At 40.6% G+C, this 17,900-nt stretch overlaps 1 protein-coding gene across 3 annotated transcripts in view; it reads left to right on the forward strand.

Moving 5' to 3' along the window:
- The window catches only part of trio (trio Rho guanine nucleotide exchange factor), a 441,213-nt gene that overhangs the window by 396,124 nt on the left and 27,189 nt on the right, over nt 1-17,900 (forward strand). For all 3 annotated transcript variants that reach the window (XM_019052145.2, XM_072304973.1, XM_019052154.2), the window contains exon 31: nt 9,035-9,104. In XM_019052145.2, the coding sequence (XP_018907690.2) occupies nt 9,035-9,104 (70 nt within the window). The remainder of the gene's footprint in view (nt 1-9,034; nt 9,105-17,900) is intronic.

Below are 17,900 nucleotides of genomic sequence, written 5' to 3' on the forward strand. Positions count from 1 at the left end.
CTATCTCTGTGTGGACAAGGCCTTCCATTCATAAGAAATGAACGAAAAAATTATGAAAGAACAAACATAAATGTGGATTAATGATTTTAACTTCCGCCGCCGCGCCTCGCAGATCGCACTGTGTGACGCAATGCGTGAAGTATTCACGCAGTCTTGTAGGCGCTATGCGTCTCAAGCTGATCGCACTGTGTCTGCCGCAATGCGTGAGGTATTCATGCATTCTTGTAGGCGCTATCCGTTTCACGCTGTCCGTAATGACCGCACTGTGTTTAATGCAATGCGTAAAGTATTCGTGCAGTCTTGTAGGCGCTAATAAGTGTTACATGCCGATCGCCGCGCCGAGGGCTTCTCCTTTTCATCTCAAGTCCTCGTCATCATTTCCCTCTAGGTAAGTCGCGCCGTTCCAGGCCAAATTGCGTGTTTGGTTTCTCTCAAACTCGACTGATTAAAGGTGCTGTCTCTCGTATCACTGAAAGACGACAAAAGTATAAATTACTATATTCTCAGAAAATTAGAGATTTTGTCGCCTTTTCTCGTTTGTAATTTCGTTTTCTAAATCCGAATTTTTTTTATACCCACATTTAAAAAAATTGCAAAATTTGCCGCCCCCTATAGATTTGCCGCCATGGGCCGCGGCTCATGTGGCCACCCCCTCAATCCGGCCCTGAATTTCAACAATCTGCTCGCTGATACGGCTTGTTGAGTTGTTGACGGCTCTTAACATAACTTGCTTTGGAGTAAACTCGAACCAAAAGTTCATGTAAAAAAACTCAATTACTCTGAGAGCGCAGTGAAATTAATTGAAACTTTACTCAAGCCATACGACCAAACGTAATCCGAGCCGGAAACACGTTTCTCTCGAAATCGCAAACACGTCGATCATCACCCCTCCCGTGTTCCTCGGCGTCCTCAATTAAGCCTTGCAGCTTTTAATTGCTAGTTTTCCTTTCGGGCGGCAGGAGAAAATTCCGCGAACGTCGGTGGAAATTCCGGGAATCCCGCATTTTTTTTCGCGAGCCCCGCGGAACGGCGAAAGGCACTCCGACGGGAGTTGATGCGAAATTAGCTTTTAATCCGCGCCCGGAGCGCGATCGACGTCACGTCGACGTGCACCTGGGCGAAGTGCAGCTTCCAGGAGCGCAGCGCAAGTGCGCGAACACACCGAGGCGAAGGGAAAACGTCGCAGGAGCATTCTGCCGTGCTAAGGAAGAACAACGTATGAACTTTCGAGAGTTGCCAAATTTTCTTCGATGAATCATGTACTTTTGACGAAATTTATGCACATTTTTGATGAAATTTTCAGATATTTTAGAGTAAATTGCGTACAAAATAGTCTAAAAAATTGGAGGAAAAATAAAAACAATTTCCTCCATGAATTCGAATTTTATCAAAGGAAGTTTGGCAACGCCTGAATGTTCATACGGCGTTCTTCCTTAGCACGGCAGCATTGGAATGTTGCCAATCGGCCGATGCAATCGATTTTGGGGGGAAGTCACGATCATTTTCCGCGGTGATCCTCAGAAATCAGTGCACTGTAAAAAAGTTTGATCGATCAAAATTTGACATGAAAAGATACTCTTGATCCAATCGGATTTTTGCTTGAACCGAGAGCGAAGTCTCTCAATTTAAGCGGATTTCCTTTAGATTCAAGCAAAAATCCGTTTGAGTCCAGATTTTTCAAACATTCGAGGAGCAAAAATGTTCTTGATATAATCGGATTTTTGCTAGAAACGAGAGCCAAGCCTCTTAATTGAAGCGGATATCCTTTTGATTCAAGCAAAAATCCGATTAAATCAAGAGTATTTTTTCTGGAATCGAGAGCCAAACCTCTTAATTGAAGCGAATATCCTCTTGATTCAAGGAAAAATCCGTTTGAATCAGGAGTATTTCTTCTCGAATCGAGGGCCAAGCCTCTTAATTGAAGCGGATTTCCTTTCGATTTGAGCGAAAATCCGTTTGAATCTAGAGTATTTTTCCTTGTCAAGTGTTTGAAGAATCTGGACTCTCGATCCGAGGGACTTTTTTCCAGTATAAATTTTAAGAAAGTAATAATAATAATGATCATAAAATGTAGCTATAATATAGACATAAATAAATATGCATTCTTGTCTTTTAAGAGGAGTCAAGCATTAATTTGCGAAAAAACGTTATAGAAACTCGTTTTTTGGGCTCATTTTTATTTGAATATCCACACGAGCGAAACAAGATCAAGAAAACTTATTTCTGGGAGGCTGCCGCTTCCTGATATTCTCGGAAAACTTAAAAAAAACATTCCAAAGTTTTCCGGAAAATTCGTATTTTTTCGGAGGAAATTCAGCAATGTCAGAGTGCACATATGGCGTTCTTCCTGAGCACGGAAGGGAGGCTCCCGCTCCCTGAAATTCTCTGAAAACCTAAAAAAAAAACATTCCAAAGTTTTCCAGAAAATTCGTATTTTATCGGAGGGAATTCAGCAATGTCAGAGTGCACATACGGCGTTCTTCCCGAGCACGGAAGGAAGGCTCCCGCTTTCTGAAATTCTCTGAAAACCTAAAAACAAACATCCCAAAGTTTTCCAGAAAATTCGTATTTTATTGGTGGAAATTCAGCAGTGTCAGAGTGGACATACGGCGTTCTTCCTGAGCACGGAAGGAAGGCTCCCGCTCCCTGAAATTCTCTGAAAACCTAAAAAAAAACATTCCAAAGTTTTCCAGAAAATTCGTATTTTATCGGAGGGAATTCAGCAATGTCAGAGTGCACATACGGCGTTCTTCCCGAGCACGGAAGGAAGGCTCCCCGAAAATCCATTTATTCGCAAAGTAGACGTTGAGCGAGCAGGATCGGGGGAGGGGGGTTGCGGGGCCAATCGGTTTCGGATCGGCGAATCAACGTTCGCTCGAGCGAGTCGTAAGTGCACTTCTTCCGTGTTGTGGAAAAGAGCCGTAACTCCATACCGAACGTGAGCCGGGGTCAGCACGGGTTCTTGTTCTCTCCGAGGCTCGTTGTAGAACGGGACTTACTGTTGTCTTGCGCGGCACCGCGCGCTTGAGTGTGATTGAGTTGTTCCAAGGTTCAAAGTTCAAAATCGGGAAGTTTCGCCGCGTACGAGGGATTTTTTCCCCGTCGGGGATTTCGGGAGCGCCCCTGCGTTGCCGGCCCTGGATCCCTGTTTCGCGGTTTCGTTGGTCTCGGAGGGACGAAAACGGGATTTTGCTGCAACTTGGCTGGTTTTAGAGCGCTCGAGACTTAGACCGCACGTCTGCCGGAAAGAATACAGCGTCGAATTGCCAAATTTCTTGAGATTTTGTTTGACTGTAACCTCGCTCTGTGAAAATTATCCGTTTGTATTGAGTGACAGGGTGTCTAGCATCAGGAAAAATCGGAAAAACCGGAAAATATCAGGAATTTTGGCCGATCAGGAAAAAATCAGGAGAATCGGAAAAATCTGAAGTTTTATCAGGAATTCAACTTATGCGACTCTCCTCAGCGGATAAGTCTTACTGCTTTTTGCCTACCGTGCCAGGAGTCGTCGCGCCGTCTTTGTTTCCGATAATATCTCACCCGTAGCGCTTGTGTCTACAGTTATAGTTATAGTTTTTACGAGGAAAATCAGGAAAATATCAGGAATTTTCAAAATGAAAAAATCAGGTGAATTATTGATCGAATATACTGAAGATGTTAAAACCATTGTATCGCAAACCAAAATTGTGCGAAAATACAAATGGCACCGAAAATAGAAAGCTCTGCTTCTAATAAAAATTCCCATTTAAAATCAACAATCCACGAGTAGTTTGTGGAAGAAGTATTTAAACTTCAGTTCATTGAGTCTTATGTACAATTATGGCTTAAACCTTTTTTTCTCAATTTCAACGTATGAATCTGGTTGGTTCCCCTCTGCCAGACTTCGTCTATTTCCTAGTTTATAGCAAGAACCCATCAAATAACCTGTCGAACTCAACCAATTTAGCAAAGAAAAAAAAATTCACCCCGTCATTGAATCTCGATTCAAACATACCCAAATCTCTCACTTCTCAGAAAGCTTAAAGTGCAAGGAGAAGCACGGTCATATTTAAAAAGATAGGAAAAACCAGGGATTTCCCTGGAATTCCAATCTTGGCGCCGAGAAATTCGAGGACTTCTCCAAGAAAGATTAAGCATTTCCCGCTAAAAACCCTTTGGAATGAACGGGAACTTTTCAGCCTGCTGAGGAACTGCCGCATTATTTCGTTGGAAACTCACAATTCTAACATCTACTATCTAACAGACAAACAAGTTGGTTTTAAAAACGTTCTTTTTTTGGACACATTTTGAAGAGATAACTAAAACAAGTTTTAAGGCAGTTTGAACTTGCGTAATTCTGAAAAACCTTTTTTAAATGTAAAAGAGATTTTTCTCATTTTCGGTTGCAGAGATGAAAAAAGTTATTTAAAGTATGTCTTTTTAAAACAACCCACGTTTTTATCAATTTTGAGGTACAAAGGAAATACTTAATAATTATTTTTCCAAAAATCTCTAAGAGGATTTTATAAAACTTTTTACAGCTGTTCTCAAAATTATTAGAAAATGACTAAAACTTCGAATGTCTTTTAATGACTTTTTCCAGTTTTGAAAATGTTAAAATTGTTTTAGAAGTGACTTTAAGACTTTAAAATACGCATATATTTCACCACAACTTACCTTCTGAAACTTTTCAGGGTCATTTTTGAGATTTTTCGGTTCTTTCATCGTTCTATACTGCAACGCCAATGAAACATTTCATCGTTTTTAGAGATATTAAAAAAATATCTTTAGAGCGTTATTTTGAATGTCTTTTAATGACTTTTTGCAATTTTAAAAATGTTTTCATTTGTTTAGAAGTGACTTTAAGACTTTAAAAAACGCATAAATTTCATCTTAACTTATCTTCCGAAACGTTTCACAGTCATTTTTGGGATGTTTCGGTCCTTCCATCGCCTTGAAGCAACGCCAATGAAAAATTTAATCGTTTTCAGAGGTATTAAAAAAAAAAAAATTTAAAGCGTTATTTTGCTATCAAGAAATAGCCCCGCCATTCTTTTCTCACAATTTCCTCCGAGACACCATTCGACAACGGGGGACGCCGGGGGGATTTGCGGATCTTTTCAGGGCGAGTCTTTAATTTCGTATTCCCATCTCGGAACCGCTTTTAACGGCCCCGCTCCAGCCCTTTCGCCGAGTTACTCTCGCTCAGTTTCGCCGGAATTTTAAACGGGCTGGAGGGGGAGGGGGGGGGGAAGAAGCGGAGATTTCGCATTTTTCCACCAATTTCCGCTCCTCGTCAGATTCCACCTTCCTCCGCGCGCACGCAAGTTCCGGAACTGAGCTTTCAACTGCGTTCCCACCCCGTGCCGGAATTTTAAAAATTCCGGAATTTTCTGATTGAGAAAACGCTTGGGGTTTCTTTCTGCTTCCTCTCAGATGAAATGGGCAGCATTTTTATATTAGGAACTTTACGATGAAATGGGCAGTATTTTATACGAGGAACCATAGCCAGGAATTGCCAGGATTTTTATATGCCAGGAATCTCTGGCTCAGTTTAGAGCTTAATCCGCTTCAATTAAGAGGCTTGGCCCTCGATTCAAGAAAAAATACTCTTGATTAAATCGTATTTTTGCTTGAATCAAAAGGATATCCGCTTCAATTAAGAGGCTTAGCTTTCGTTTCTAGCAAAAATCCGATTATATCAAGAGTATTTTTTCTCCTCAAATGTTTGAAAAATCTGGCCTCTGGAACCAAGAGACTTTTCTTCCAGTGATCCCTAATTTCACGAATTTTTCGCGAGCTGCCGTCACGGCAGAGTTCAGAGGAAAGGCTCCATTCTTCCTTGAAGCTCGACCTTTGGAGCCTTTGGAGCGCGGTCGTAGGGAAGGAATGAAAGTGATGCATCACGATTTGACGTCGCACAGAAGCGGTCCTTCCTCCCGTGACGCGCCAACTTCTGTTGTGGAAAAATGATGAATTGCTCCCGACAACCGTGGAAATGCACGTCTCGGGTCCTGGAGAAGTTATTCATTGCGTCTGGAAGAAAAATGAACGGGGAAAAGGCTCCTAATTTGTCCTGGCTCCTGCTTCTGGCTCGACCTCACCGTCGAAAATTTTCTCCGGGATCCGGGTTTGAACCGGACCGCGTTTAGCAGAAAAGAACCAAGCCTGATCAGCTATTGCCAAATTTAACTGGATGATTAATTTTTTTACAAGAAAAAGTTTGTGCGGATTTTTTTTTGAAAATTTTAAAGACTTTTATTTGTATTATGCAGGAAATGGAGATGTTGCATGTGTGAAGAATTTGCGATTTGACTGATGATTCTTATGTAAAAGTTCGCGAGAAACACGATGGTGGCACTGGTTTTCTCTGAAATCAACTCCCAAGGTCAAAAAAAGCTCTCAAGTTGAGGCCAAAATGGAGGGGATATCCCACGCTACCCTGAGAGTCCACCTCTACATCAAGAACAAACTCTCCGTGTAAAGATAGGGAACAAATACATTAGCAGGGCAGCCGTGTTTTCAGTTTTGGAGTCCTCAAGTAAAGTGGCAGCCCTGTCAATGTATCTGCTCCCTATCTTTGCATAGAGAGTTTGTCTTTATGTAGACGTGGACTCTCGGGGAAGGGTGGGATATTCCCTCCATTTTGGCCTCAACTTGAGAGCTTTTTTTGAGCTCGGGAGTTGATTTCACAGAAAACCAGTGGGGGCATCGTGTTTCTCGCGAACTTTTACATAAGTATCAACAGTCAAATCGCAAATTCCTCACACATGCAACATTTCCATTCTCTGATATTTGCACAGCAGCACAACCGTTTTCATGCAAAGAAATTAAATCGCCCAAATAAATTTGGCAATAGCTGATGTTCCTCTTTGCTGAACGCGGTCCATTAATGACACAGTAATACTCTAGGGTAAGGATAACCAGAAATCTGGTAGCATTTACTGAACTTTTGATGAATGTGGATAGTGTTACAGTATTAGCTACCATTGAGTCTAATGGTGATTACCGTACCCATATCCGTGCCCCTTTGAACATTCTTTCAAGATATCAAGGTCTCGCCATCAGCACTGCATCGGCTATTGCCGAGTTAATTGGACAATACATTTTTTTTTACAATGAAATGATTGTGCGGATTTGTTTTCAAATTTCAGTAAATTTTCTGCATAGTCAGAAGAAAATTCATTTTTCACTTTTCTAGGGGATCCACACAAATGCTCTCTTGTAAAAAATTAAATTGCCTAATTAAACTTGGCAATAGTTCATGTGGCTTGGTTCCTTGCTGCTGAACGCGGTCCGACTGATTTCAGGGCGTAATGAAGAATTTGCACCAGAATATTTTATTGTTTCATATGAAAGGGCTTAATGAGCCGAGTTCTATTTACCCGTCACAGAATTGAAGCTCTTTTTTCGAAAACGACCCAACTCGAGTTTTTTCACGATGTTCCTTTGTTTTGCGTAAAAACACTCCTTCTCCGGCCGTTAAACGGTTTTTTTCATCGTCTCCTAGAAAATTTAATTTTTCCCAGGTGGGTCGTTTTCGAATTGAGAGATTCAATTAAACCGTGAACGTGATTAAAAACAAATCGAACTATCACCCACTCGTATCAGTGGCGTGGCGTGCTTTGCGATATATCGATTGATCGGCCATTTAAACCTATGGAAAAGTATCGATAAACAGGGTGTTCGCAGCGAACACCTTAATAATCGATAATTTATCACAGCTTCAAATGGGAAAATATCGATAGGTCGCAAAGCACGCCACGCCACTGACTCGTATTCAAACCAGATTGCCGATCGAGGAAAATGTAAAATAGAAAAACTGGGACTGTGTTCGCGGAAATTGGGCGCCATATGTAATTTCCTCGGAAAAACGATTGAAATTAAAATTTCTTTGACTGAGTTATCGTATTCGGTGACATGGAAGTAACAACATTTGAAGTTTGTTTTTATTGACGGAAATTGTTGAGTACTCTTCTATACTATGATGGTATATGAGACACTTTCAATTGTGTTAATGACCATGTATATTCTTAAGGCGCTTTTAAATAAATGTACCACCACACGTTTAGTATCCAGTATCGTTGGATAAATGTATTACATTTTGCAATAAGGAACCACTATCCTTGGCTCTCCCATAAAAACACGTATCTGCATAGGGAAACCAATGGCCTGTATGATGTTTCTAAAATTGGCCAGAAATAGTGGTTCCTTGTTGCAAAATGTAATCCAAATCGTCGTTTTCTGGACGAAGGAGCGTAATTCCGTTTTAAGGTTGCCAGTTTGACTCAAAATGGTAATTTTTTTACAATAAAGTACTTGCGCAAGTCTTGCTCAAAACTGCTCTGAATTTTGCATGAGATCAGGAGGAAAATTGGTGAAATTTTCAGTCAAAAATGTCCAAGATTCTCTTGGTAAAATGCAATTTCCGACGGGAATCCTGGCAACATCGGAATTTAGTTACGTTCTTTCTCTCGGGAAATGACAAAATACGAAAACGGCATATCTCAACTGCAACGTTTAAAAATCTATATTATGTCTAACTCTTCTCTGAGGAAACTAACCAAAATTTCTCCTAAGAATTTTGTGTGATTTTTTCTTCTCGAATTTGTGATGACTGATAGTTTCAACTTTCTGTGTTACTTTTTTTTTTTTATAAATTGTTGACGATTTATAAATTTTAGTGCTGAATTAAACGAAGAATGGCAAACATGAATGTTAAATGAATTAAAAGGTTTTTAATAAATTAATTCTTGCAATTTTATGTGATTTTTTTTCGAGTTTGTGAAGACTGATGGTTTCAACTTTCTGTGTCACTTTTTTTATAAATTGTTGACGATTTATAAATTTAAAAGGTTTTTAATAAATTAATTATTGCAATTTTATGTGATTTTTTTTCGAATTCGTGTGGACTGATAGTTTCAACTTTCTGTGTTTTTTTCTTTATAAATTTTTGACGATTTATATATTTTAGTGCTGAATTAAACGAAGGATGGCAAACGTGAACGTTGAATAAATTTAAAAGGTTTCTAATAAATTAATTCTTATGTTTCAGATCCGTCATCAAGTGAAGGCGGAGCGACGATAGCCAGCTCACCTGTAAACAAGAGAAGAGGTTTCGGCGGGTGAGTCTCACTTACTTCGTTTTTTTTTCCTGCCAACTTAAACTTTCATGAGCTGTCTTCCCGCGTCCGCCGAGACTAGCGTCTCAAAGAGAAAATCGCGTCTCGAAAAGAAAGAAAAAAAAAGAAAAAGAAAATGATCCCTCGCATTTCATCGAGCGTTTGTTATCCTCATTACTTGTATATCTCCTTCTCCCGAAATTGTTCTCGCTCGTACCGTCTTTGGTACCGTTCGCTCGGCCGCGAATTTCGGTTTGAATTTGTTTAAAAGGGAAGTCACTAAATAGAGATAAAGAAAAACCGGACGGTGTCATCGCTGAAAAAATGACGAAGATGCCGAACGTTTATCTCAATTTCACTTTCTTTTCTCATTTTTTTTCGTAGAAAATACGAAACTGCTCGTTTTCTTCTTCTCCTTCTCCTTCTTTTTTTCCGCTATGCTCATATTTCTCGAGCAATTTTTGAGAACAAAGGAATTTGTCCGAGGCGCGTCGGGGTCCCTCTCTGGCGTGCTACGGGAGAACGACGTATGAGCCTTCAGATGTTGCCAAAGATCCTTAGAAAAAACATGCGGATTTTAAAACATACGGAAACGTACAAAATGGAGATGTTGCATGTGTGAGGAATATGCGATTTGACTATTGATTTTTGTGTGAAAGTTCACGAGAAACACGATGGTGCCACTGGTTTTCTCTGGAATCAACTTCCAAGCTCAAAAAAAGCTCTCAAGTTGAGGCCAAAATGGAGGAGATATCTCACCCTATCCTGAGAGTCCACCTTTACATCAAGACAAGCTCTCCAAGCGAAGATAGGGAGCAAATACATTAGCAGGGTTGCCGTGTTTTCAGTTTTAGAGTCTCCAAATAAAAAGGTAGCCCCGTCAACGTATTTGCTCCCTATCTTTGCATGGAGAGTTTGTCTTGATGTAGAGGTGGACTCTCAGGATAGCGTAAGATATCCCCTCCATTTTGGCCTCAACTTGAGAGCTTTTTTTGAGCTTGGAAGTTGATTTCAGAGAAAACCAGTTGCACCATCGTGTTTCTCGTGAACTTTCACACAAAAATCAGTAGTCAAATCGCAAATTCCTCACACATGCAACATCTTCCTTCCGCGATGAATTCGGTTTTTATCGAAGAAAACATGGTAACGTCTGAAGGCTCATACGGCGTTTTTCCTCAGCATGGCAGTACTGTAGACCCATTTATAAGTCTTTTTGTCCTGCTAAACTCTGTATTCGGCCCGCTGTGCCCTGCGCGGTTCAGCCGTTTACCCTCTCCGAAAATTTATTTATTTATGCGTTGTCCTCTCCGAGTTTTCGTCCTCCCTTTACATATTTTACCCCGTCATATTTTTCTGAAATTTATCTTCTACTTTTTGTCTCTTGCCTTATCATATCCTCGATCTTCTTTCAAGGAAAACCGAGCCCCACGTATAATCACAGGGTGTGAAGCCATCTAGAGAACCGGGCATTGACAGCTAGGGTACGAAAGTAAGGGCTGTATACTGTCGGGATGTCGAGGAGAGCCGTAAGACTCAAATTTTCGAAATCGAGTTTTTTTTTCAAAATTCGCCTATTCTCTTGTAGATGAAATCACTGAAACAGCTAAAACAGCAAAATTCGTTTTTTTTTCGTGTGAACGACGCATGTGAGAAAACCGTAAGTACGCGAAAAATGACCTAGTTTGAGGCAAGAAGCAGTAACTGACATTATTCCATCAGAGAGCCAATGAGAATAGTACTTTTAAGTTAAAGGACGCCCTTTGCTGCTATTTTTTAGCCTGAAAATTTGTTTGTTGTGTGTCCAAAACGCAACCTCGAAAACATGCAGAACACAGCTCTTACGGCTGTCTTGGCTAACACGAGCCCAATTTGAAAATTAATAGTACCCTTTTCATGTAATTGAAATTAAATTGGTCGATTTTTAATCATCCAAACGATTTCTGAGAGTCCTTTGGATGAGTGGTGGCAATGTGACAAGGAACGGAGGCATCTTTCATAGAATTTTCTGCTCAGAAACTACCAAGCAGGCTTCGGCGACTCCCATGTTGGGGGCACTTGAGCGAATTTTTCCACTCACTAAAAAAAAAAAAAAAAAAAAAAAAAAGCCCATCATCTCAAAACTTCATTTTTGCACTTACGGCTCTCTTCGCCATCACGGCAGTACACAAATCTGCTGCTGAAACAGCTCCTTTCCTTAAAAGTCTCGTATACGTGCCCATTTCCCTCGGCGTATTTTTTTGAAATCCGTCCTCCAGTTTTTGTCCCTCGCCTTATCATAACCTCAATCTTCCTCGCAGGAAAAGCGAGTTTTCCCCTAATCGCGCTCGTTTCTCCGCGCTTCAGTATTTCCGTTGTTTTTTATCCGTCCACCCCGATGCCTTTTGTTAATTCGTCGTTTGCCGGCCGAAGGAGCGTAACTCCATTCCAAGGTTGCCAAATAGACCCAAACAATTCAACGTTTCACGAGAATGTACCTGTGCAATTTCTGTCCAAAATTCCTCTGATTTGTGTTCCAGATCAGACGAAAAATGAGTGAAAATTTCAGATGATAATGCCAAAGATTCCCCCGTTAAAACTGCAATTTTCGAGGGCCAATTTGGCAACATTGAGATGAAGTTACGTTCTTTCGTGAGTGAAACAACGAATTCTCAGACAGCCCATTAGCGCGAGTAATTAAGGTGGGAATCGTTGGAGTTTTAATTCCTCTCCCAGTCGACCAAGCGCCTAAGCGTTAACGAAGCGTTACCTTCGGCGTTGCCATTAGCTTGAGTAATTTCAAAGTTGCGCAGGGTTTCTTATACACCCCCTCCCCCATTGTATTCCCTTAAAGAAATTCGTCATTTTGTCTCTCTCTTCTTTGTTTGGATTTTTAAAACGTGAGATAAGCGCCCCGCCAGCAAAGGAGACTCGCTTATCCAAAGTGTAATTTCATTTTCCCTTCCTCGGAATTGAAGATTTAAGAAGCGCCTCCGTGCTAAGGAAGAACGCCGTATAAGCATTCAAACGTTGCCGAAGTTTCTTATTCGCTAATCACGAATTTGCGGAAGGATTTGTAAATATTTTTCCCTCCGTTTTTCAGAGAATTTTGTTCGTAATCGAATTCAAAATGTCTAAAAACAAGGAATCGAAGATTTACGAAGAGCTCTGCCGCGCTGAGGAAGAACGCCGTATGAGAATTTAGGCGTTGCCAAATTTTACTCGACGAATCAAGAATTTTCGGAAGTGTTTTTCGTAAATATTTTTCTCCCAACTTTTCAGAGGATTTTGTACTTTATAGGATCCAAAATGTTCGAAAATTTCAAAGAAAAATATTCGCGCCCTTCTTCAAATTTAAATATTTTCCGTGAGAAAATTTTACAACATTTGAATGCTCGTACAGTGTTTTGCCGTGGTGAGCAAGAATGCCGTATAAAATTTCAGACGTTACCAAGTTTCTGACGATGAAACGTGACTTTTCTGGGGGTATTTTCATTCCATCTCTTCGGGGGATTTTATTCATAGCCCAATCTGAAGTATCTAAGAATTTAAAGGGAAAATGTTAATGACTTTCATCTAAAACTGAGTATTTTATCGGAGGAAATTTGGCGAAATTCGAACACTTTTACGACGTTTCTTCTTAACTCGGCAGAATTCATGGGTAGGGTGGTTCCGTTAACGTCAAGTACCGCAGTGGGGTTCCTCTCACTCCGGCGGGACATCACGTCGAAACTTCAATTTATTTTGACGTCGCACAGTGAACCGAGTCAATCAGGGAGGTTGCAAATTTTGACGTTGTTCTCGTCTTATTTTTAATTTTAAGGGGTGCTTCGAGAAGCAAATTTCTTCAGGAAACCAATGAAACCACTTTTAGAGCCTCAAAGTTTAGTATTTGCGGGGCTATATGCTTTTAAAGTTTCCAAATTTTGTCCGACCTCTCCTATTGACTCGATCCACTGGGTGACGAGTGTAATAAATTTATACGGTACTCAAGGCCTAGATCACTGAAAAAAAAATCTCAGTGTATTTACTAAGAAAAGGGTAAAATTACCAAGAATTCAGGGTTCTATTTGATCCCAGTTTTTCTTGGTAAAATTACCATTTATGGAATTGGTAATTTTACCGTGAAATCTCGGTAAAATTATTGAAATTGCTCGGTAATTTTACTGGACCTTGGTAAAAACGCCAATATTTTTTATCGACTGTGGCAGAATTACCGAGATAAAATGGCAAAGTTACCGGGAATTGATTACCAATAAAAGTGGTATTCTTACCTGAAAAAAAAAACAGTAAAAATACCGGTTTTTAGGTAAGCTTACCAGTCTCTCATGGTAAAATTACCAATGATAGATAAGAAAAGTGAGATGGTAAAGGTACCAACGGACCTTCGTAAAAACGCCGAGAATTTTTTTCAGGGCGGGTACTAGGCAAAAGTTTACATTAAACTCGATCGAAAGGCCGCGCTGTTTTCGGATAGAATCCGCCTACAATGGACAGCCACCAATGGGAATAGCGTATAATCAAGCGGCAAAACGGCATCGCCCGAGGGGAGAAGAAGCCAAGCCGAGGACTGGGTTAATTGGTCTTTTTCTTCCTCCCGAAAGCGTGAATAATTATTTCCGCTGCAAATTTCCCGATAAGCAGGGGATGAATGGAATTCCGGACGAGCCGAATTCGGGGGGGGGGGGCGGAAAAGCCCCCCGCGCCCCGACCCCCCCCCCCCCTCGTTGCAGCCCCCTCGCTCCGAGTCGAGCAGCTCGGGTATATTATCATTTCGCGACACCCCAGCCTCGTTTTGAAAGCTGCAACTCCCCCGCTTCAACCCGCCTCGAATCATACCGCGCACGTTGCCTGAAGTTCTGGAAAATCGGATTTTCCCCCTTATAAACCCGTGTAAAGTAGCCGGAGTTGATCGCACGATCCGGCTCGGGTGCATTCTCATTTCGCGACACCGCGCTTTCATCCGGTTTGCTCTCAGAAGTTTACTCGGGGCGGATTTGGGAGTTCATACGTTCAGCTGACTGAGAAGTCAGGGAATCCGAATTAATGAAGGGAAAGATTCGGAGTGAAGACAAAGAGAATTCGAGAGGAACACAAGAGGAAATTTACATTTAGAGAGGTGCAGTGGTGAGCATTTCGTCATCTACGGGCCGAAGTATCACAAGCGCCACAATTTCCGCCGCCATTTTATTTTTTTACAGAGGAATTGTTGGTGGAATCTGTTAAAAATTGCACCGGATTTTCTTTTTGCTGCCGATAAAATTCAGTGACATTTTCAAACAGATTCAACCAACGATTTCTCTATAAAAAAATGAAATGGCGGCGGAAAGGTTGAAATTTCGCACGGCGTTTGTGATACTTTGGCCGGAAAGTGACGATTTAGTGCGAAACAAGCCGAACAGTTTAGAGAGAGATATAAAGTCTCAAAATTAAACGAGGATTTGAAAAACGTGGGTAGGAAGACACTCACGACAGTTCTCCTTCAATTCACCGAGTAGGCAAAACAGCATCCCTCATGCTCGAATAGTGGTATCACGCACGCCTGCTGCGTTCAATATCCAAGTAACGCTAGAGAACCTATGTACCTTTAGAGTAGCTATATGGGGAGAGTACGGACTTGTCGGTTTTAGGAGGTCCGGTCATGGAGCTCTCAGGGCCCAAAAGGGTAGCCAACCATTGATCCCTAAAAATCCGGAACAATTTATTACTTCATTTTTACTGCTAATTTTTTCTTGCAGGAGCAATGAATTATTTCGCCTGAAATTAGGAAAAGAATCAGAATTTCAATCTAAGTTAGAATATTTGACTATTTGCCTAGGCATTTGACAAAATGCCTGATTTTGCTATTTGCCTGCGACATATTATATACCACACTATGGTACGAGCTACCACAGTGTGGTTCACAGACCGATAATCATTAGTTCATGTAAAACTATTAATGGTGTTCCACGTGAACCACTAATTGGTTTTCAAGCCATAGCTTTTTCATACACGAAGTTTGCAACAAGCCCGTTCTATTTTGCACCTGAAGAGAAATCGGCCGGAGTTAATTCTCTCCGCTTTTTTATTTTATTTTTCGCGATCGGCCTCGCGAAAGCCGCCCACGTGTTATTCTGTTTTTCTGACAAAAACGCCTACTCGGTGGTACCCAGCGACTTGGCACGTTTACGTTCCCCTCTAATAACGTAAGGACGTATCTCAATTTCCACGTGAGACCTATCTTACATAAGAAGCCATGCTTTTTGGGGCTCATGTGGAAATCTCGATACGCCCTTTCGCCGGAGGAACGACGTAACGTGACTCTCCCATAAGGAGGATTAAGATGAATCATGATTCGTCTATTTATTACTTATTTATTCATGCAACCATCACTCAAATTGATACCACTTTCCTCGCCATGGCATGGCGCCTAGCTAATGTGTCGGCTCTTAAATTCAATGCAAATCAAATAATATAATAATAAGCAACCTATATCAGAACCAATAAGAAGTTCGCAGGCACTATTTATAGCTGATGGCGATAATAGTCGCGGCGTAGAATAATTTTTTTTCCCTGACCTAAGCCGCATTGTTCTCAAACCGATCTTTTTTACTTTTTTTCTTCTATGCGTCATAAATCACGCTACAGCAACGTGAGTTGACCCCAAACTTCGGTTTGAATAGATTACTGCTCTGCTAAAGAAGAACATCGTATATGACCGCCCGAATGTTGCCAAATCCTTCGATAAAATATTTATTTTTGTGACCGATCATGAAAAGGTCTCGCCGACACTTTCAGATATACCAGACAAAATGGAGAGTATACTTTTGTAAAAATTGTAAAGAAAATTTATAAAGTTGAAAATTTGTACCCTCTCTAAAGAGAATATTGCAACGTTAAAATGTTTATACGGCATTTCTCCTTACAGATTTTAAAAGTGTGTGGTGTGGAACGTTATTGATTAAAAAAAGAGACAGAAATTCAGACAAAATTGAAAGTACAATTTTGTAAAAATTTGAAAGAATTGACAAATTTGAAGAATAATATCCTACCAGAAGAAAATATTGCAACGTTAGAATTTCCTTGCAGCGTTTCTCTTCACAGATTGTGAAAGAGTGTGATAAGGGGTTGTCTTCTGTGAGAAAATCGGTCTAGAAGAATAGCTTTTGTTCCCGCGTATCTTGGTTCCGTTCCAGTGGCATGGCGTACTTTGCGATGAATCGATTGATTTGTCATTTAAACCTATGGACTAGGATCGATAAACTTAATAATCGATTCTTTACCACAGCTTTAAATGGGGAAATATCGATAATCGATCATTCACGCCTCGCCTCTCTTCCGTTTTGAGGCAACGACGCACAACACCCCCGTGGAGAAACGATTTTGTCGAATTTTGTCGTGTCTTGTGGCTTTCAATTTTGCTTGTCCCGAATTTGAAATTGTATTGAAAGGAGACTTTTGCAGTTTTGCAGAAACCATGAATGATTTTATCACCTGACTCGTTGTGCCCTCCAAAAATAAAAGGATTTTCTGGAGAAATTGAGTGGATTTCAAAGTTATTCAACTTTGAGAGCTATTGAACTTCGAGAGTTATTGAACTTACAGGTGGGAGGGGCTCAATCTAAAATTGGAATTGGAAAACCTGCTACCCCTTGTTAAGCGTGTTATCGTAGTGTAGTCTGTCTCCTTATTGAATTTTTTTAAAAACTGCAATGGACTTAGAATGCCATGAAACGCATAGGGACTGTTAAATCTTAATTTTGAAAGATTGAAAAACTAAATTAAAATATGTTATGAATCAAATTTTGAAGTTTTCTAATGAATTCCTGACCAATTGTTGCGGGTGTCATTCGCAGCCCCTAAAATTTGTTGACATTTCACGGAAAATGAAACTTTGTTGAAATTTCGTCATGAAAAATGAAAATTCGTTGAAATTTCACGGAAAATAAAATTTCGTTGCAATTTCAAGAAAAATGACATTTTGTTTGCTTGCTTGCACTTGCGGCAACTGGTTTAAGTGATAAAAGGATGCGTTCGCATTCATCGAGCACGTTAAAAGGCCCAAAGGCGAAAAGCTGACTCTTGGATCTTATGACCTCCGCTACAACATCGCGATGCCAGTTATAAACCGGCGTGTGCGAATCATGGCGGCGAGCATCGATGTCAATTTTACAATCCATTATGGATTTTTCCACTACTCCGAGACACTGATTCACACGGTCCTTATGATGAAATAATTAAAGGTTCCCTGCGGGCTGGCAACATTAGTCGTATGTTTACTGCCCTTACGGACATTACGTCCCGTCTCTGACGTTAGGGGGTATTTCAGTTTCGATTTGAACCCTATTTTACATATGAATCCATACTTCCTGTGGCTCATGCGGAAATTTTAATGTGGAATAGTCTTCAGGGTGTCCTTTTTTCATAGCTCAGTCGATGCTATGGCCCCGCTAGATTTTCGGGGAAATCGTCGTTTTTTCTGAAATTTGACCGTCATAGACCAAAAGCTCTTGATAAATGGTAACCGCCACAATTTATAGCCGTGAACTCGTCCATAACATGTCGAAATTTGGAGCTCTTAGGTCCAAAAAGAACAGCCAACCTTCCAACACAAAAAATGTCACTGTCAATCTTCAGATTCCAAAACCAAGATGGCCAAGAATGTTCATGAATGAGCGTCAAAAATGCTTAAGTTTATACAAAATCTGAGTCTAAGACGTATTTTACGAAATCACAAATGTAGTAATAAATTGTTCCGGATTTTCAATGGTTGGCTACTTTTTGGGCCCTAAGAGCTCCATGACCGGACCTCCTAAAACCGACAAGTCCGTACTCTCTCCACAT

Source organism: Bemisia tabaci, chromosome 10 (assembly GCF_918797505.1).
Source record: "Bemisia tabaci chromosome 10, PGI_BMITA_v3".
NCBI lineage: Eukaryota > Metazoa > Arthropoda > Insecta > Hemiptera > Aleyrodidae > Bemisia > Bemisia tabaci.